This window comes from Phodopus roborovskii, unplaced genomic scaffold (assembly GCF_943737965.1).
Source record: "Phodopus roborovskii unplaced genomic scaffold, PHOROB, whole genome shotgun sequence".
NCBI classification, from domain to species: Eukaryota; Metazoa; Chordata; class Mammalia; order Rodentia; family Cricetidae; genus Phodopus; species Phodopus roborovskii.
The window spans coordinates 1931738-1952465 of record NW_026126461.1 but is presented as its reverse complement, the minus strand read 5'-3'; the positions used below and the strand labels follow the sequence as shown (position 1 = coordinate 1952465).

At 39.8% G+C, this 20728-nt stretch overlaps 1 protein-coding gene across 4 annotated transcripts in view; it reads left to right on the top strand.

The window, feature by feature from the left end:
* The window catches only part of Usp40 (ubiquitin specific peptidase 40), a 73298-nt gene that overhangs the window by 5075 nt on the left and 47495 nt on the right, over window positions 1–20728 (top strand). For 3 of the 4 annotated variants that reach the window (XR_007834912.1, XM_051190743.1, XM_051190742.1), the window contains exons 4-9: window positions 1147–1260; window positions 4872–5036; window positions 7297–7443; window positions 9658–9801; window positions 16494–16622; window positions 18642–18737. Coding sequence is in view for 3 of the 4 variants with exons in the window: in XM_051190743.1 (XP_051046700.1) it covers window positions 1147–1260; window positions 4872–5036; window positions 7297–7443; window positions 9658–9801; window positions 16494–16622; window positions 18642–18737 (795 nt within the window). In the remaining variant the exon portion in view is untranslated. The remainder of the gene's footprint in view (window positions 1–1146; window positions 1261–4871; window positions 5037–7296; window positions 7444–9657; window positions 9802–16493; window positions 16623–18641; window positions 18738–20728) is intronic. The other variant, XM_051190744.1, reaches the window with a different exon arrangement.

Sequence of the window (20728 nt, the reverse complement as noted above, 5' to 3'; positions counted from 1 at the left end):
GCAGAACAGATTTTAAGAAATTTTCCTCAGTAGCTTTGAGACAGTCTGTACCTGAAGGAACAGGATTCCCTCAGGCTTCAGCACTTGCAGTCTAGTCTCTGCTGGTAGCCTCAGAGTTGCAGTTTCTGAATAGGATAGCCGAAGCAATTAAAAAAAAAAAATGTGTTTTTTTTATTCAAAGTGCCATGCTCTTGTTTCTGCTATAACAAACACATCTCATTTTGCTGTGTTTATTTTCAAAGAAATAAGCTTGGAAACTATCCATGCTTGCCAACCAGAACATCCATTCAGTGTGCACTTACTTGTAGTAATACATGGGGGAAACCCTAGAGCCCAGTATTTTCTCTTACGTGTTCTAGAAATACATTAAGGAGAAATTAGTACATTGTTATGTAGGTTTTTGTGGCGAAGTTGTTTAAAGCAACTCTAATCGTGTTCTTCCTGCTGGAATCTCAACTCAGAAGCCTCTCGTGTGCAGGCTCAGGTCTGTGGAACAGTGGTGATTGTGATGCAGTCCCATGCTTCAAAAACAGCCTTATGGCAAGAAATGACTTTAGTGGATGTCAATTTCTTTCCAGTCTGTTGCAGAGCAATGCTTTTGTAGCATATATTTTTAATGTCCTGGGAAGGTAGAGTTGTTACAGGTATTCCTGAATGCTTATTTCCCCTTTGAATTTTTAAAGTTGGCCTGTACACTGGACTATCAGAGGCCTTCCTTTCTGGCCCAGAGCTAGCAGAAAGGGAGGCAGGGTGTAGCCTAGTTTCTGAAGTTTCAGAACACCTGACTGAGATCTATGTGCCTGAAACATGCCTGCATTCCCCTGGAATATGTATATATGTAGATATTTTAGAGGACAAATGAACTATGGAAATTGTTTGTCTGTGGTCATTTGTGTGGTTCGTTAGGACCCATTTGAATTTTTAATGTTGATCTGAACTATGTCAAAGTAGAAAACTCCAGATCACTAAAATATTTTGGACTGAATTAGAATTTTCAAAAGAACTGAATCTTGATTAGTTTCCCCTCTGTGATGAGGGGTTTCTCTGCTGATGGAACCAGGAGATAGGAGAACACCAGTCTACAGCTTTTGACAGCTTTACTCCCCACGTGAATATTCATCTGGAAATTCTCACCTCTCTCCCTAGGTTCGGATCATACCTCTGCAGCTGCAGCGCTTGTTTGCTCAGCTTCTCCTCTTAGACCAGGAGGCTGCATCCACCATAGACCTCACTGACAGCTTTGGGTGGACCAGTGATGAGGTAAGGAGTGCCAACAGGGAGGTTTGAAGTTTTGTTTGATGTCCTTTAATTTTGTCTCAGGACCTCAGCATGCTGGAATGTCTTCATACACTAATAGTTACAAGGTACACCTGTGTGTTTCCATGCTTACTGAATATGGGCTGTTACAACTAGCTATGTCTTGGGGTTAGGAAGAATGTTGTTAATATAGGGAGAAATAATAGGAGCTGGTATTTGAAATTTGTACTCAGCAATTTTTATGCAGTTTTGTTGAGTTTTTAACATCTGTTATGTAGATGTTATTTACTGTGTGGATGTGAAACTGTTCAACTTTTCAGTGTTCAGCAATAATGGATAAACAAGTGAATGTGTAGAATATTGCCCACCTTTGTGATGTGTTTCTTGTTACATATGGGCACTTTGATGAGAACACACTTCATTCAGTGAGATCAGTGCTTTGCCAGATCTTTTCATTTCCCTATTCTGACTCCTAGCTTTTCATTCCTCCTTCTTGACCCCTGACTTTTCATTTCCTCCACCCGGATTTCTCAGTTTTCATTTTTTTCCTGTATCTACTGTAGGGCATGACTCTTTTGTTTGTTTGTTTGTTTGTTTGTATTCCTAAAAGGCATTCCACCACATACAAACATCTATGGCCACATCTGAGGAGCTTGAGAGTTGTCACTATATCAGTTCAGTCAAGTCAAGGTGTTAGGAACTAGCAGCCAGCTGACCCCCACCCCCGATGATGGGTGGGATGCTCATGGCTACTTCATCGATACATCAGCCTTACCTGGCAGCTCAAGCTTTACCTGGCTGCCAGAGGACTCAGTTACGCATGCACAAGACCCCCTTTTTAAGCAAGCGCACCAAGCACGCCTCTCTCTCTTGCTTCCTCTCTTGCTCTCTCTCTGCCCCCTGCTCTCTCTCTCTCTCTCTCTCTCCTGCATTCGGTTGGCCACCAGCTACCCCCTCTTTCTCTCCCTTCTCTCAATAAATTGCACGTGGGCGCTGAGTCTCATGTTTGTGTTTCTTAGGCATAAACTGTATCAAAAGAACAACACAAGTTCTTATTGTTTGGGGAATAGGTACATTCCTGCAAAGCTCTCACCTGTGGCCTTCTAACTGGGAGCATTCTTTAGTCCAGTGGTATTGTCCTGTGGGGTTAAAGACGTAGGGCTTGGACTTTAAAACAGGTAATAGCACATTCCCTAAAAAGCATGTTACTTTTCAGGCATAGGACTGATGATTGGGGTGTATTCCTTTATCCTTCCCTTTAAAGTTGTACACACTTACTTCACTGAGGTTTACGTGCCATAAAAATTCACTCTTTTAAAAGTATAGTTTAGTGGCTTTGAGTATTTTCACAGAATTGGGCAAGCATTACTACCATTGTCCATTTTAGATTGTTTTCACTACTCTGAAAAAAGCCCAAGGCATTTGTAGTCACTCCCCATCCACCTCTTCCTCTAGCTCATGGTTAGTCTAAAACCTACACTCTGTAGACCTGCCTGTTACTGATGTTTCTCTTAAGATAATATCAAGGTGTGGATATGCCATGTTTCAATGAAGGCCTCTCTTTGAGCTTCCACTAAGCTCAAATTAAAATTTAATTTAATTTAATTCTTTGAGAGTTTCACATCATGTATCCCAATTCTGCTCACGTCCTGCTCCCCCATATCCTCCCCTCACCCCTGGAGTGCTCCCAAATAACTTTTTTAAAAAGCAAGTAAACAAAAACAAACAACCCCCCCTCAAAAAACCCAAACAAATAAACAAACAAAAAACAAAAAACAACTTCTTTCCCATTCTGCAACACCTTTTCATTAGTCCTGGTGGCCTGGGAGCCTTGGTATGCTGTATAGTATACCCATGTTCATTGCAATGAGACATGCTGAACAAGCCCCGCCCTTCACCCTTTGATGGCCTTGCCTCTCACTGTAGCAAGAGAACTGACCCTTAAGAGAGCTGGCCCCACCCCTCACCACAGGCAAGGGTGAACTGACTCCACCCCCTTATCCTGAGGCAGATGGCCCCTGTGGCCCAGACTGACCAGTTCAGCTATCACCTGGGTCCACACCCTGGCTTCCTAATTTTAAAAGGCCTGAAGCTCTGTCTGTCTCTGTCTCTGTCTCTGTCTCTGTCTCTCTCTCTCTCTCTCTCTCTGTGTGTGTGTGTGTGTGTGTGTGTGTGTTTGTGTGTGTTTACAGAGTTTCTTTGTGTAGCACTGGCTGTCCTGGAACTTGCTCTGTAAACCAGGCTATTCTTGAACTCACAGAAACCTGCCTGTCTCTACCTCTTGAGTGCTGGGTGTGCTCCACCACTGCCTGACTGAAACACTTTTCTTAATTCCTTTATGTTTTGAAAGTAAAGGACTGAACCTGGGTGGTAGAAGGTCTTTGAGGTACCTTGCCAAATAAATGGTTGCTCAGAAACACACCTTGAAGTTTTCCCTCCTTTTCAAACCAGTGATACAAGATTTACATCCCCTGGCATATTATATTTTAAAGGACAAGAAAAAGATCACCAGTCTCACTCACACTTTGCTTTAGCTTTCATTCCCTTTACTTGCTACATGTTACATAAATTTATTGTTAAATTGCTCCTGAGCTGCCTCTCTTTCTACACCCTGAATTGTTCCTCTGCCTCCTTTTAGCTCTCCTGGGTGAAGGCAACAGAGACATCAGTGTGCCAAGGCTGAAAGACACTTTGCTGTGTCTGATACTTTTGTGTCAGTGGGATGAGCTCAGTAGCTCTTGCCATTCTGTTTAAGTCCCCAGCTCCTAGTTCCTCGGACTTGGCCCGTGATTCTCCCTTTAACTGCCCTTCTCTGTTTCCTAGTGATACAACGTGTCTTGGAGGTACAGATTGTTCTGAAACTCTAGTTCACACACAGACAATGACTCAGAATGGATTAAAGTTGAGAGTCAGTTTGAATTTTTCTCAGCAGCACTACATTACTCTTGTTTTTGTTGGTTTCTGCTTTCTGCTGTCCCCAGCTCTTGTGATCTAAGTGAGGTTAGCCAGCACACTGCTGGCTTCCACACTGTCCAAGCCTGTCCTGCTCTTTCCCTCTGTCCCCCTGTGACATGGACAGTCGGCTGTTCTCTCATAATTCAGAGTGTACTTCACAGTCACTGAGTGATTTGAATTGTGTGTACACACTAAACACTGCCTAGTTAATTTTTATTTTGTAGTATAAATAAAAATAAGTGTTTTAACTTGTTTATTCATTTGTACATCTATCCAAAATTTTTCTTATGTGTTTAATTATAGTATTCTTAAATGTTTGTTCTTTAAAAAAATTTTTTTGGGGGGTGGTTGAGACAGGGTTTCTCTGTGGCTTTAAAAGCTGTCCTGGAATTAGCTCTTGTAGACCAGGCTGGCCTCGAACTCACAGAGATCCACTGCCTCTGCCTCACCAGTGCTGGGATTAAAGGTGTGCACCACCATTGCCTGGCTGTTCAGAAAAATTTGAAGCATAAGTTATATTTCAAAGTCAACTGTTTCAGCTGGGTATTGTGCCTGTAATGCCAGCTCTCAAAATCAAGCAGGAAGATTGTAAATCCAGGGACAGTGTTGACAACCCAAAGACCTGTCTCCAAAACAAAAACTATTTCCTGTTTTTTTAGGAAATGAGACAACATGATGTGCAGGAACTGAATCGAATTCTCTTCAGTGCTTTAGAAACTTCTTTAGTTGGAACTTCTGGCCACGATCTCATTAATCGTCTATACCATGGCACCATTGTGAACCAGATAGTTTGCAGAGAGTGTAAGAACATCAGTGAGAAGCAGGTGAGCAGACAAGAGTTCTTCTGCTAAAAATTATTGTAAATTATACTTCATACAATGAAATCCTTTATGCTCCCTTCACCATATGGGTCCTGGGGGTTGAACTCCCTCCCTCTCTCCCTCCCTCCCTCCTTCCCTTTTACCCTCTCTGCCCCCTCACATGCACCCTGACCACCTAGAGGGCAAATTCTTAAAACAATTTTTATTCAGTGCTCTGATATGGTTTTTTTTTTTTTTTTTTTTTCGTTTTTTAATTAATTAATTTATTTAAAAAATCTGATATCTATTTTTAAAAAAAGTTTTAGGGAGATGTTTACACATAGATGTCTCATGAAAGAAGCCAGTGTAAAGAAAGTTTACTGGGGGCTCGAGGAGCTGCCTCAGTGCTTGAGAGTGCTTGCTGCCACTCTTCCACAGGACAGGTGTCCATTCCCAGCGCCCATGTAGGGTTGCCTGTAACTCCTGCTCCCAGGATCTGCTGGACTCTGCAGACACTCACATGCTGGTGCATATACACACACATAGAAAAGAAAGTTAATTAAGAAAATAATAAAGACAGGGTACCAAAGAATATTTAACTAGCAAGTCTCTAATTAAATATTAGGTTTAGTTTGTTAATATTCTTCAGGAAGTATATTTGCAGTATGTGCTTATATTAATATGATATGTAAACTCATTTAGAGCTGGTACAGTTCTGTTTGAACTATGACTTTCATTTCTTTGTGATAATACAGTTGCCCTTTCAGTTTGATTGGGAATTTGTTTGTGTCAATGAAATCATCTCTATTGCTTTTCAAGTCCTACTCAGGAAATGGTTTCATTACTGAGCATTTAATGAAAATCTCCTATTATGGTAGGAATTGTAGGAAGTTTCTGTATCTGATTGAATAGAAAATTTAATATCATTTTCCAAATGCACTTGTTCTGTTTCTTTTTAAAGAAATGGATACAAATATATATAAATAAATATGTGTTAAATATATCTTGGGGGTTTTAGGGTTTTGTTGTTGTTGTTTATTTGGGTCCTTGAGTTTGATCTCAAGGCGTTACATAGTTACAGGTGCTAGGCAAAGGCACTGCTATGAATTACAACTCCAGTCTTCTTTATTTTTGTTGTTTGTTTTTTGGGTGGTTTTTTTGTTTTTTGTTTTTTTTTTTTTTTTTTTTTTTTGATTTGGTTTTGGTTTTTTGAGACAGGGTTTCTCTGTATTGCTTTGGAGCCTGTCCTGGAACTCAGGCTGGCCTCGAACTCACAGAGATCCACTTGCCTCTGCCTCCCAAGTGCTGTGCCACCAACGCTTGACTGTCTTCTTTGTTTTTTCTTAAAGGGAGAGTTGGGATAGAAAATGGTGTATCTGCCCCTTATTATCTGTACTAATAGAGTTGTTTTGGTTTAGCTTAGTGTGAAAATAACAAAGATGTCCTGTGTGTCTTTGATTGACTGAACTCTTAATGCAGTGATTAACAAAGGGATAACAACATACACAAAGCATATCAAAATTATAAGCAGTAACTTTCCATGTACATATTTTTAACATAACAGTATTCATTCTGTTACTTAAGAATTTTGCCATGAAATGTGCTACTTTTCAGTCCCCATAACCTCTTTTTTAAAAAATTGTATTACATGTATAAACAGAATTAGAAATGTGATTTAAACTTGCAAAATTATATAGCATTTATTGCTAGAAATACAATCCAAATCTAGTTTTAGTAGATTTAAGAGATTTCCTTTTCACAAAATGCTCTTTTTAATTTTCATAGAAATACTTGTTTAATCTGGATCAAAATATTTTTCTCATCATTTTCTCAGCATATCATAAACCAGTCTTAGCAAAAGCAACATTAGAAAAATTGAACTCTACATAGGGGGTGACTATTTTCATTTTAAATATTAAAGCAGTGCTAATCAGCTGTGTGTGTGTGTGTGTGTGTGTGTGTGTGTATGTGTGTGATACTTAAACTCAGGCATATATATCTTTTTGCAGTCTATTTCCTGGGGAAACATGAGGTTTTATTACATCTACATTTAAATTTTTAAACCTTTCTCTTTTAAACTGTTTTCTTAATGTACATTAAATGAATTATAGTTTGATTTAGAAAAAAATAATTCAGTGGTAAGAATTTATAGTATATAATCATGGCACGTATATCTTGTGTGCAAATAGAAAAATATGTATATATTTGATCATTCCCAATATATATATTGTAAACTTCTGTGAAATCATTTGTTCTCTTTGTATAATATTTTTTGATATTCCAGGAAGACTTCTTAGATCTGACAGTAGCAGTCAAAAATGTGTCTGGTTTAGAAGATGCTCTTTGGAACATGTATGTGGAAGAGGAAGTTTTCGACTGTGACAACCTGTACCACTGTGGAACCTGTGACCGGCTGGTTAAAGCAGCAAAGGTAACCATGCCTTCCTTCCCTTTGTGTCTAGAGGCAGGAAGGTATTTCAGCTGAAGTCACCTGTGGGAAGTCAGGAAGATACACTTAACTGCTTTGAATACTAGGGACTGAGCAGATGTTTGTGTCGTTATTTATCTTTTAATCTTTACACCAGAAAAAGTTAAGCTTCATTAACCTAACAGCTACTTTCAATGGGAAATGTGTTTGAGCCTCAGTGTTTGTTCAGTTAGTGTCAGGATTGCTTATCTTTCTGAGTGTGGGCTCAGTGGCATCCTCCTCCTCCGTGTGAATGGCAAAGCACAGAGAAAAGATGAGAGTGGCTGATTTCTTCTTTTCTGAGACAGAAGATGAACTTAGTGATCTATGCAGAATTCTGGTTGGGTTCAGATCTGTTAATTGTGGTGGTATACAGTTATTACTGTGTGTGGGCTTAGTTAGTCTATATTCCAGGAAGGCAAGAAGACTCCAACAAGGCTACCAATTAGATGAATGCACTGCTGTTTTTTCCATACATTATATATTTTGTTCATTGTCCTTTATGATGCTGCTTTGCTTTGAGACAGCAACACCTAGTAGCTGAAAACTGGTCTCATGCTAGTGTGTTGTGCCAGTTGGGGGAAGGGTTCTGTGTCTTTCCTGAGTTTACCTATTTGTTCTCCAGGAGTCTGACCTGTGAATGCCTGGCTGTCTTCAGAAGACAGATTTGGAAAAAAAAAATTTTTTTGAGTTTTTCCGTCCTTTATTTCCTCTAGCATCCAAGTAAATTTTTTTTCCAACAACCTTTCACAGCTGTGTGTGATTTCTGGGTGAAATTGGTTTTTAATATTTTATATTTTTAATTTCCAACAGAATGTTAGCAGATTTGCTAAGTATTAGTAATTCTTTAATACTAATATAAAATTATTATTAGAGGTGGTGTGTGTGTGTGTGTGTCGGTCAGAGAGAAAGAGAGAAAAGAGAAAGGGGGTAGAGGAAGAGAGAGAGATTAGTGCATTTTCCATTCCTCTGACTTGAATGTGTCATTTGCTAAACCTCTCTGGCCTTCCTCTCAGGTCCTTCTCTACCTGTGACCAATGTGGCACTTATTTCTTAGCCATATTAGTGTTCATTTTCGTGTTTATTTTAGGTGCATCCTCCATGTTATAAGTACTTTTTTTTCTTTTTTTTTTTTTTTTTTTTTTTTTTTTTTTTTAAGACAGTCTTGCTATGTATGTGTAGCCCAAGCTGGCCAGGAACTTTATTTATTTATATATATATTTAATCTCCCAGGTTATCGTCAGACTCTCATTCCTCCTCCTTCTAAATCCTGAGTTTATATGTATACACCACTATTCGTAGCCTTATTTCACCTTTTTAAATCCATAGAATATGTGAAATTGTAACTTTAAATATGTATTTAGTAATGTCAAACTATATAACTATTGATTATTTTCTGCAGAAAAGCATTTTTCTTCCCTAAGACCACCAGTGCAAGAGCATTGGAGACAGCTGATATCTCTTAAAACAAAGTACAAATTAAGCTGTTTTTTAAAGGGAGGAATTAAAACAGCAGCAAAATGTCTGCTTTTGAACTTAAGAAACAGGAGAGGTGGTTCGGTGGATCACTAACTACTCATCCAAAGGCCCGGAAAAGATTTTCATTACCCATACAGTGGCTCACAACCATTTATAACTTCAGTCCTAAGGAATCAGCCTAAACACCCATATACAAAATATAAATAAATCTTAAAAGAAACAACAACTAACATCCCATCAGTAGATCTTCAACCCTGAGGAGTTGAGTCTCTTTTCACAGTCTAATGACAACTATGAATCTTCTCTCCAGGGGGGAATAATGTGTATACATGTAAGTAAGGTCTGTGCGTTTGCTAGGTGAAGCAAAGACTGAAGGAGCAAGGGGCAAGGCCAAACGCTAGGCAGGAAATGAACAATGATAGAGTGGAACATCCAGTCAGGACACACCAATCAAATAGTAGTTTTGGATAGCAACCCTAAAAGCATAAAAACAATGTTTTATTGTAAGCACAATTGCACAATAGTTCAATAAAGTAAATGAGTTTATATTGAATTCAAAATGTGTTATATTCAATATGCATTTGTATGATTTAAGGACTTATTTGTGACTGTTAATGTCATTTTTTACTATTTTCCATAGATTATATATCCTTTTGTGTAACTGCATTTTTAAAACTTTGTCAATTTTTCTTTTTACAGTCTGCCAAATTGCGTAAGCTGCCTCCTTTCCTTACTATTTCATTACTAAGATTTAATTTTGATTTTGTGAAATGTGAACGCTACAAGGAAACCAGCTGTTATACGTTCCCCCTCCGGATCAATCTCAAGCCTTTTTGTGAACAGGTTTGAACTTTTACTTTTGAATTCTTTCTCCTTCCCTTCCAAGATTAAAATACTTGGTTTATTGTAGGATTTCTCAACCATGGCTCTATTAACATTTTGAGTTAAATAATCGTTTTTCATGGTGACTGTCCTCTGAACCTTATTATGTGTGTATGTATACATACATACATACATACATACATACATACATATATATATGTACACAAGCCAGAGCATCTTCAGATGGCCTAAAACCCATGTCTCCTAGGAGGAGGGAGTGGTCCAAATTGGTTTTCTTAGACTTCTTTTGAGTTTCTTCTTTTGGCCTTTCCTCTTTGAAACAGGGTCTTTTACAGCCCAGGTTGCTTTGAGCTCAACTTCTACCTTTACCCTGTTATTGCGATTAAATAAGGATCAGGATAAAATAGGCTGAATAGATGTTTATTCAGGGAGAAATAACTTACAACCTAGACAGATGAACACCAGCAAGTTCCACCAGATGCCCTCCTGTCCGAGTCCTGCCAGCCAGAGAGCATTCCTGGTTCTTCAGACCTCCTTCCACAGGTCACTTCCGCCCATGGCTCCACCCCCCATGGGCGTGGTCAGTGCTACAGAAGGAGACACTATAACTATCTCACTACAATTTCCCTTTTAGTCTAAAGAAAAGATTTAGGCTTAATACAAAACTTTCCTGAAGTTTGTTAGGCCAGGGTAAAGCTACTGTAGAGCACTTGCCAATCAGGGCAAACACATGGCTACGTCTGCAGTGCCATCAAACAGCAGCAGAAGAGAAGTGGAATCTGTAAGACACAGAAAAGAAAATATTTTTAAATCAAATTATGAAATTAGCCTACTTTACAAGGCATTAAAAACATTTTATGTCACTCTTTACATGCCCAAATCAGAGTGAGGACTCATGTATTTCTTTTTTTAAATTAAACTTTATTTATAAAAAACTTGCAAATTAAAAAGTCATACACTCTTACCCTCTCTGAGGAGCAGATGGGAGGTGTGGGAGAGAGGAGGGAAGGGGGAACTGGGATTGGAATGTAAAAAAGAAATTAATAAAAAAATGCAAAAATAAAGTCACACACTAAAATTAACCAGGGCCTAAGTCTGTATAGCTCAGTGAAGTAATATGCAAACATCTATTCTGGAGCTGTGGAACTCACATTAATCTCACACTTTCACTGTCAAATATTTTTTCATGAACCTGTCTGCCTACAAAAACGAAAAGACCATGACAGAATTAGAACTATAAAAACAGTTACCCTTATATCCTCATTCATAACACATTCATTGCCTAGGCTCTTCCTCATCCTATTACATTTAACCTTTCATCTTTCCACGTGTTGTACTGTATACACATGTGCATATTGGTGACTTGGCACATATCCACATATGAGGGATACCATGTGGGATTATTTTTTTTAGTTCAACTTTTATGAGCTTGCTTAATATTATATATTCTAAATCATTCATTTTCTTACAAAATTTGTTCTTACATTCTTCTTAGAGCTGCTGAATAATAATCCATTATATAGATATAGATATCAGATTTCTATTATCCATTTATCTGTTGATGACATCTAGGTTGATTGATTCTAATTCTTTGTTATAGTGAAAAAAGCAGTAATAAACATGGTGTGCAAATATCTCAATAGTAAATGTCCTGGCTAATTTTTATGTCAATTTGACATAAAGCTAATCATCTGAGAGGAAGAAAGTTCGGTTGAGATTTGACTGCAGGCAAGTCTGTAGAGCATTTTCTTAATTAGTGATTGATTGTGGGAGGGCCCAGCCCATTGTGGGTGGTGCCATCCCTGGACTGGTGGTTCTGGGTTCTATGAGAAAGCAAGCTGAGCAAGTAAGCAGCATCCTTCTATGCCTGTGCATCAGCTTCTGCCTCCAGGTTCCCTTCAGGTTCAAGTTCCTGCCTTGGCTTCCTTCAGTGGAATATGACTCCAGATACATAAGCCAAATACACTCTTTCCTCCCTAGGTTGCTTTTGGTTATGGTGTTTCGTCACAGCAGTAGTAACTTAGTATTCAGGCATCTGTACTGGCCTGCCCTTGGGGTTCTGTCAGGATATGTCCTCAGCTGCAGCCACTAAGACACCACCTGTGCACATACACTATGTGCACATACACCCTTTTAACAGTGCCCTGCCTATCTCCGATTTCTCCCTCTGCCTCTCCCCTCCCCCCTCCTCTCTCTCACCTTCCTTCCCTCTGTTCCTCTCCCCTCTCTCCCTCTCTTCCGTTGTCCCCTCTCTCCCTCTCTCCCTCTCTCCCTCTGCTCCCTTCTGCTTCTCTGCCTGTCTCTCTATCTCACCACCACCACCTCTTCTCTTCTGCTGTCTCCAGAGCTGGTCTTCCCCCCCACCCCTCTTTTTCCTTTCCATTTCCCAAAACCCTTCCATGTGAGTTCTGTCACATGACATCTTTCTTTCTCATGCCACTTTTTAAATTACAACAGTAACCCTAAGATGGAAATTGATGCCAGGATTGTAGGGTATTGCTGTGGCAGACATGACCTTGTTGTTTGGGGAGGATTGTGGAAGGACTTTGGAACTTGGGCAAGAAAAAGCCATTGAGTGTTGAGAATCCCTGTGTTGCTTTTCTTTTGGAGTTTAGAAGCTAATAGAGAACAGTATAGATGGAGGTCTGGCTTATAAAGTTCAGGAGGACATTTAAAGACTCTATCTTGACTATTTGCTATTTTGAATTAAGAGTATGCAATTGTGGTCAGCTGGGACTGAAGAGTCAGTATGATTAACAAAAGACCAGAACACTAAAGTGAAACCTTTGCTTTATTGAGACAGTTGATGCTGGTCAGCTGGAGCTGAGTAATTAACAGTGATTAAGAAGAGATCATCATCATTGAGGTGAAATCTGGAAGTGTTTCCTTAGGGGTGAACCCATAGAAGCTGTGTTCCAGAGGTAGCCAGAGGCAGACAAGGTTGTACCTGCAGCAAGTAGCTGAACTTTGTATTATGTGAGAGTCTTCCAGATGGTACTTGTTTTGAAAGCATGAAGGAGTCATAGAGAACAGCTGAGGCTGGCTACTCTGAGAGGTCAAGAAAAGGCATTGGTGCAGCTTCTGGGACTGCAATAGCAGTTGAAGCCCCAGCATTGAAGGGTCATGCATGGAAGCTAAGGCATGGTGCCAGGAAGAGAGCCCGGGAGAGGCTTTGGAGAAAGTGCAGCCTGGTTGTGGCATTATGGAGATCCAGTACCATGGGGAGATTACCAAGGACAGCAGGAGTGGCACTGACCTGAGCCTAGAAGATAGTCTGTGAGCTGAAGAAGGTAGAGAAGTGACCCAGGCACTTTGGGGGAGCCTAGATCATGAGTGAATCCTAGACATTGAACACTGAGTTATTTACACTATTCAAGTTGGTTTAGCTTGGTTCAAATTGTTCCCTCTTGAAATAAGAACGCGTTAACTTATTTTTTTATTTTTATAGGAGCCCACAGTTGAGAGACTTTGGATTCTTAAAAATAGCTTGGAATTTTAAGAACTTGAATATTTTAAAGATACTGGACTTTTAAGTGTTTGAATTTTTAAAGACTATGGGACTTTTAAAAGTTGGATGTTTTATAGTGTGATGTTTATTAATGTGTGATCTTAGAGATGAACCAGAAAGGAAAGAGTATACTAAATAATGTCGTATTGGTATGTCAAGTAGACAAGGGGTCAGTGTCCTGTCTAGTTTTTATATCAACTTGACACAGTTAATGATATCTGAGGGAAAGGAACCTCAATTGAGAAAATGCCTCCATAAGATCTTGCTGCAGATAGTCGTGTAGATCAATTTCTTAGTGATTGCTTTGGAAGAACCCAGCCCATTATGGATGGGTGTTTCCCCTGTGGCCTGGGGTCCAGGTTCTATAAGAAAGCAGGTAGAACAGAGCCAATAAGCAGCACTCCTCCATGGCCTCTGTATCAGCTCCTGCCTTAGGGTCTCTCCCTGTTTGGAGTTCCTGCCCTGGCTTCCCTCAGTGAGCTGTGACTCCAGGTACTGTAAGCCAATTAAGCCCTTTTCTCCCCAAGTTGTTTTTGATTATGGCATTTTGTCACAGCAGGAAGAACCCTAAGACAATAAGGTATGGAGTTCTTTGGGTGTTTTATGTACCCAGAAGTGAAATAGCTGGGTTGTTTGGGCAGTTATATTTTTAATTTTTTGAAAAATCTCCAAACTGATATCCACAATTGCTGTACTAATTTACAGCAACACTACATAAAGATTCCTTCCTCTCTACATCCTCACTTGTATTTGTTGTCACGTTTGTTGATGAAACCGTTCTCACTGTGGTCAAGTAGTACCTCAAATTAGTTTTAATTTGCATTTCCTTGATGGCTAGGGATATTGAGCACTTTTTAAAGTAGTTATTAACCATTTGTCTTTCTTTCTGTCTCTTATTTTTCTGAAAGCTATTTAATTTGTCTGCCTTTGTCTTGACTGGCGGTTTTATTTGCTTGGCATTTAATGTCTGCATTCCTTGGTAAATTCAGGATACCACCCCTTGTCTGAAGTGGGGCTGCATCCTGTGCACTGTCTGTTAATTTTGCTAATTGTTTCTTGGCTGTACAGAAACTTATATGTAGCTCCCATTTGATTCTGGGTTAGTTCCTGTGTATTAGTATTCTATTAAAAAATGTTCTAGAAATTTCAGGATTGCAGGCTTTAAATTAAGGTTGAATAGATTTTTGTGCAAGATGAAAGATAAAAATCTAACTTCATCTTCTAAAGTAGAAACCCAGTTCTGCTAGCGCCATTGTTGAATCAGCTGCCTTTTATTCAATGTATGTTTTCAGAAATTAAGTGGGCATAGCTTTGTCATTTTATTTTCGGGTTGTCTATTTTTCCACCAACCTACCTGTTTCTTATTACAAGTAATTGTTTTGTTTACAAACATCCAGCTATTGAATTTTTGTGTTAAAAATATATATGATGTTTTGGACTGGAGAGATGGCTCAGCTGTTAAAGGCTAGGCTCACAACCAAAAATATAAAAATATATGTGATTTTTTTAAACTTCATAGCTGAGCCTCCCTCTACTTAGGGCCTCACTGCTGGGCTCTGTGTTACTTGTTTTGTTATATGAATTACCATCTCTGGGTCTACTGAAAAAAAAAAAATGATTTTCCTAGAGCTACTAATCTACTTGTTTCTCCTTTTTTAAAGATAGTCTTGTCACATGATTGTAATATACTTTGATATATCAAAAAAGGCATTATCTAGGACACCACATTTATTTTACTTTTGAATCTCTATATTGAGAAAAAAGTCATTTTTAAAAATTTTTCTGTCTTTTGCCTGAATAAGACAGTTTTAAATGTTGTTCACTTAAAAACTATAGTTAAGGAAATAAATTGTTCCAGCCACTTTTATCTCCCAGGTAACACCCATGTACACATCTTACATTGCAGATGACTGAGTTCAAAGCCAGAAGAGACCTTATGTCTCATGTTGTATGGTTCATACTCCTGCAGTGTAAAGACTAAGGCTTCTTTGCCTGCCTGCTCCTTCCCCTCCCTGTCCTTGCTTTCTCCCTCCTACCTCTTTTCTTTTTCTTTCCTTTTTATTGTTTTTATAGACAGGGCCTCATGTAGCACAGGCTAGCATAAAACTTGTTGTGTAGCTAAGAATGGTCTCCCAAGTGCTGGAATTACAGAGGTGTGCCATGATAGCTGGCTTTTCCCTTTCCTTCTGCATCCAGAATTTAAAGTATCTCTTAAATATAATGTATTTTTTTCATTGTTACAGGAGTTTCCCTGTTAACTTGTTTACATGTTGATTGATTACATGTTGTATTAATTATAGAAGAGATCGGTCATGGAATTAGTAAAGCAAGAAAGAACCTGTTCATTCCTCTGAACTGCCGTTAAACAGCACCAGGTGGTGTTCACAATTACTGAGTTCCTATTCAGTGCAGGGCACTAACATACCAGGAGGGCCTTGACTTGGAGGTACACTATTGCGGTAAATAAGGGTCAGGATAAACAAATAGGCCGAATAGATGTTTATTCAGGGAGAAATAACTTACAACCTAGACAGATGAACACCAGGAAATTCAACCCGATCCTCTCCTGTCCGAGTCACGCCAGAGAGAGAGCGCCTTCCTGGCCCCCTCCGACCTCCTTCCTCAGGTCCTCTCCGCCCATCGCTCCACCCCCCAATGGGCGTGGTCAGTGCTACAGAAGGACTACCTCACTACAGTACACAACAACCTTCTTGGGACATCAGACAGTCTGGGTAGGAAAGGGGCATATCCTAAACAGCATAATGGCATAATACAAAGATGGCTTTCTCTGCTAATAGTCTCTACCACAGACTCATCATCTTAGTTAGCACCAGTAAAAATAACCTCTTCAGATGCATCTATCAATTGAGTCCTAAAATTCAGCTGTGCATATTGGTTCATGCCTATAATCTTAATAAGAAACTGAGGCAGGAAGATCTCCAGGCATTTGAGGCCCTCCTCAAAGAAATGATTTTTTTTTTTAAATTTAAGCCCAATTATTAATCTTATTTATGCTTAAATACAGTGATAGCATTCTAATCATTAGGGGACTCAGCAGCAATGGGGCCTTATTGTGAAATGTGAATACTACAAGGATGTACTTTCAGAGGTGAGAGTTCTCTTCCCTTTGATTATGTATCTCATCTTACTAAAGTGTACCAATGTTTTATTTTTCTTCTTTTAGAGTGAACAGGATGACACAGAATATATGTATGACCTTTTCTCCGTCATTATCCACAAAGGTGGCTGCTATGGAGGTCATTACCATGTGTACATTAAAGATGTTGATCATCTGGGAAACTGGCAATGTCAAGTAAGCTTAAAAATTTGATTAGTAATAACTGTAATTTCATTGCATTTCTGTTCCTGCTACAGTATTGTATTGATCATTGTGCCTTTAGTATACACCCCTCTTTTAGAAAACTTTAATAGTCCTGAAAGGTTCATTTTGCATGTATAGCTCCTTTGTGCCCTCTACCTAGACTCTCCAGTTGTTTACCTTTGTCACATTTGTGCATGTGGCATAGACTCCTACATACTAGCTCCCTCAGGCTGGACTGGCTCAGAGGCAGGTGCACCTTGTAAGATCAGAGCAAGGCCTTGTTGTGTTCCTGAAAGAGGCTGTAACAGATGATGTGAAAGGTCTGTGGTTTTGATGGATGGCTAGAGAAGAAAATGTCCTTTCACTTAGTAGGCAGACACGAAGCATTTACAAGCAAAGGGGCCAGATTCTCTCAACTTTATTCCAAATTGTTCACTAGTATATGGTTTCCTTAGCTGCTTTCGGAGTTGTGTCATTTTTCCAGCTGGTAGCCTGTTAACTCATAAAATAGTCACGTGGTGTTTTATTTTCAGGGTTAATGATTCTTTTGTCCTCTCCTAGGATTGTGGGTTCTAGAGGTTCTTTGAAATTTTGCGTTCATCTCTCCAGCAGTGGACTTGCTTTCCTGTAGAAATGTTAGAATCTTCTGCCATTAATGTGATTTGAAGGAACAGGCTTCATGGTCTCGTCATTGTCTGTCTGGTGGTTTGATTTTTATTTTCTGTTTGTCTTGTGTATTTGATACGGTTTTTTTCAGTCCATGGTGTCTTATAGCTGACACTCATCCTGCCTGTCTCCCAAGTGCTGGACTTCAGGCATAGGTGTAGGCCGTCACACCTAGTTGCTTATCTGTTGAAGTTCTGTCTCCTCACAGAATCAAGAGTACTCTGAAGGTAGTGGACATAGTGGCACACACCTATAAGTCTAGCACAAAATCACCATGAGTTTGAGGCCAGGCCAGTCTGGGCTACAGAAGAGTTTTAGGCAAGTCTGGTCTTCAGAGTAAGTCCCCTTTCTCAATTCAGACAAAGGAGAATGAACAGACTATGGATTTTTGTGTAAGATTGGTAAGTTTTCTTTCTTTCTATCTTTCTTCCTTCCTTCTTTCCCTTCTCTCTCCCTCCTTTCCTCCCTCCCTCCCTTTCCTCCTTCCCTCTCTCCCCTCCCTCCCTCCCTCCTTCCTCCCTCCCCTCCCTCCCTCACTCCCTCCCTCCCTCCTCCCTTCCTCCCTCCCTCCTCCCTTCCTCCTTCCCTCCTCCATTCCTCCCTCCCTCCTCCCTCCCTCCCTCCCTTCCTTCCTTCCTTCCTTCCTTCTAACAGGATTTCTCTGTGTAGCCGTGGCTATCCTGGAACTTGCTCTGTAGACCAGGACTGACTCTTCAACAGGTGGGATTTATTACCACATAAGTATCAGAATTGAGTGGAGATAAAGGACATTCAGTTGGTACCAGAGAATTGGAGAATTGGTGGTTTGAAAAAGTGGTCCCTTTTCTGCCTGTTTTGAGTCAGCGCTAGGCTTTCTTCCTTAATGCTGTTCTGTATAAGTTTTGAAATGGAAAGTGTCAGCAAGGCTGGCTCAGTCACTGTCCTGTTACTGTGCTACAATGTCTAGCCAAGGAACAGACAGTTTAGTTTGGCCACAGTTTCTGAGTCCAGTGCATCATGGCAGGGAAGTCATTGAGTCAAGAGCTCCAGAATGCAGCTTGTCACAGTACATTTTTGGTCAGGAAGCAAAGGGAGATGAATGCTTGTATTCAGTGCACATTCTCAGTTTATACAGTCTAGGATCCCAGCCCAGGGAATGGTTTTATAATGCTAATTAGTATATAAAGCTAGAGAGATTAAATAAATTGTGTGGAATTGCCTGATAAAAACCTGACTCTCAAAGCCAGGTATGCTTTGATTTGATTATTAAAGTTTTAACTTTCTTCCTTCAGTGGCTTAAACATTTTTATGTGGTTAATTCCTTTAAACCAGCAAATGTTAAAGAAACACTATTTCCCTTCTTAGGAAGAGATAAGTGATATGGACTTGAATTTGAAAGCTCTTCAGAATGAAGAAGAGGATGATGATCCATTGATGATTCTAAAAACAATCTTATTGCAGGTAGAGTGGATCTTTGTACATATTTGTGTGCATGTGAATATTATAGATACGTGTGTTGTTTGTGTATATGGTATATTTATATGAGGATATCAGATAAGATTGTTTTAGGGTGACCTCTAAATTGGAATATGGTTTCATTTTAACTTTTTTTTTTTTTTTTTTTTTTAAGACAGGGTCTCATTGCTTTGTAGACCAGGCTGGCCTTGAACTCAAGAGATCTGCCTGCCTTTGCCTCCCCAGTGCTGGGATTAGTGGTATTTGCCACTACACCCTGATACATTTTAATTTAATCACTGGTATGATGACTCTTTTGTTTGATCTGTCATCTTGAGAGACAGAAGCAGAAGGAATACCTTGAATTTGGGGCCAGCCTTGTTAGGTGTATGCTTTTCCCACAGGTCTGGTCCCACTGCCATGCCAGCCCCGATTAACACAGATACTCTGTATTAGATATAATTCTGTTGGCCTGTTACTAGCATTTCTTATTGGCTGGCTTTTTCTTAATGATTAACCCATTTCTATTCATCTAAGTACTTCCACATGGTCTCATCTTACTGGAGAGAGGGGCCGGTGTTCTGCTTTCTCAGGTCTCTACATGCTGACTCTCCGCCTATCTTGCTTTCCTATTGGCCAACAGTGCTTTATTCATTAACCAATACAAGAAACATATTTACAGAATGACATCTCCCATCACAGCCTGGGGTACCTAATGAGAGCCTGTTTCAAGGAAAAATCTATTTGCCTGGTACTGGAAGCACTTGCAAAACAGACAAGAACCAGAAATATGGCCCAGTTGGTAAAGTGCTTGTCTAGCATGTACAAGGCCCGGGTGCAACCCCAGTACCACATAGAGTGGTATATGAAGTGCCATATAATTCCAAGCACTTGGGAGGTGGAAGTAAGAGGTTCAAAAGTTCAAAGTCATTCTCAGTTACATAGCCTGGGCAGGATAAGACCTATTTCAAAACAAACAAAAGAACATTGTAACCTGTGCCTTTGGAGTCTTTTATGGTGATATATATTTTATGATTTATTGAAGCTTGCCTGAGGATTCAGGTAGAAAACCTAGCCACAAGCCATAAAAGCCAGGCACACACCTTTAATCCCAGCAGCCAGAAACTAAGAGGTGGTAGTATACACCTTTAATCCTAGGACTCAGGATTAAGAAATAGGTGGATGTCTGTGAGTCTGAGGCCACCCAGATCTACACAGGATTGATGCAGTCTCAAAGAGAAACCGCTCACACAAAGATGATCTCAGCACCTGGAATCACACGCCTTTAATCCCAGCATTAGGGAGGTATAGAAGACAGGAGCAAGGTCTCAGTATAAAGCATTCATTCTTCAGCTACATTGCGGATAGGAAGACATTTGGTCTCCACATTCTCGAGCCACTCTGAGGGGCATCAGGATCAGACCATTCTACTTGAGGCAGTGGTGTAAGAGCTAGTGGCTTGCTACTTTGCTTTTCTGGCCTTCAGCTTGAAGTTTGAACCCCAATATCAGTCTCTGGGTCTTTTACTTTTCCTGTTACAGTCCTTACCCCCAAGCAATCCTGTTCTAAAGTATTGGGAGCTAAAGGTACAGCATATTAATTAATTTTAGGAAGACATAAATAAAGTCTGTCAGTGACGTATTCCTTCTTCATTGCTTCTTCAATAACCATAAATTATGTCAGGAATGTGGCAAACTGCAGGATTCCCTCTGGATAGTGTTCTTTGAATTTCTGTCTGCTACCTTTCGCAAATGGGTTTCAAACTGAAGGACTTCTAAACTGGCACTTAGGGTTTCTTTAAAAGCATATAGTCTGATTGGTCCCATTATACATTTGTACTCTGAAGGAGTAAGATTTTTCCTCCCGTCGCTGGTCTTGTCCTGCCTCTGCGCCAGCCCCAAATAACATAGAGACTCTGTATTTGATATAATGCTGTTGGCCAGGTACTAGTTTCTTATCGGCTAGCTCTGTCTTAATTATTAACCCATTACTGTTAA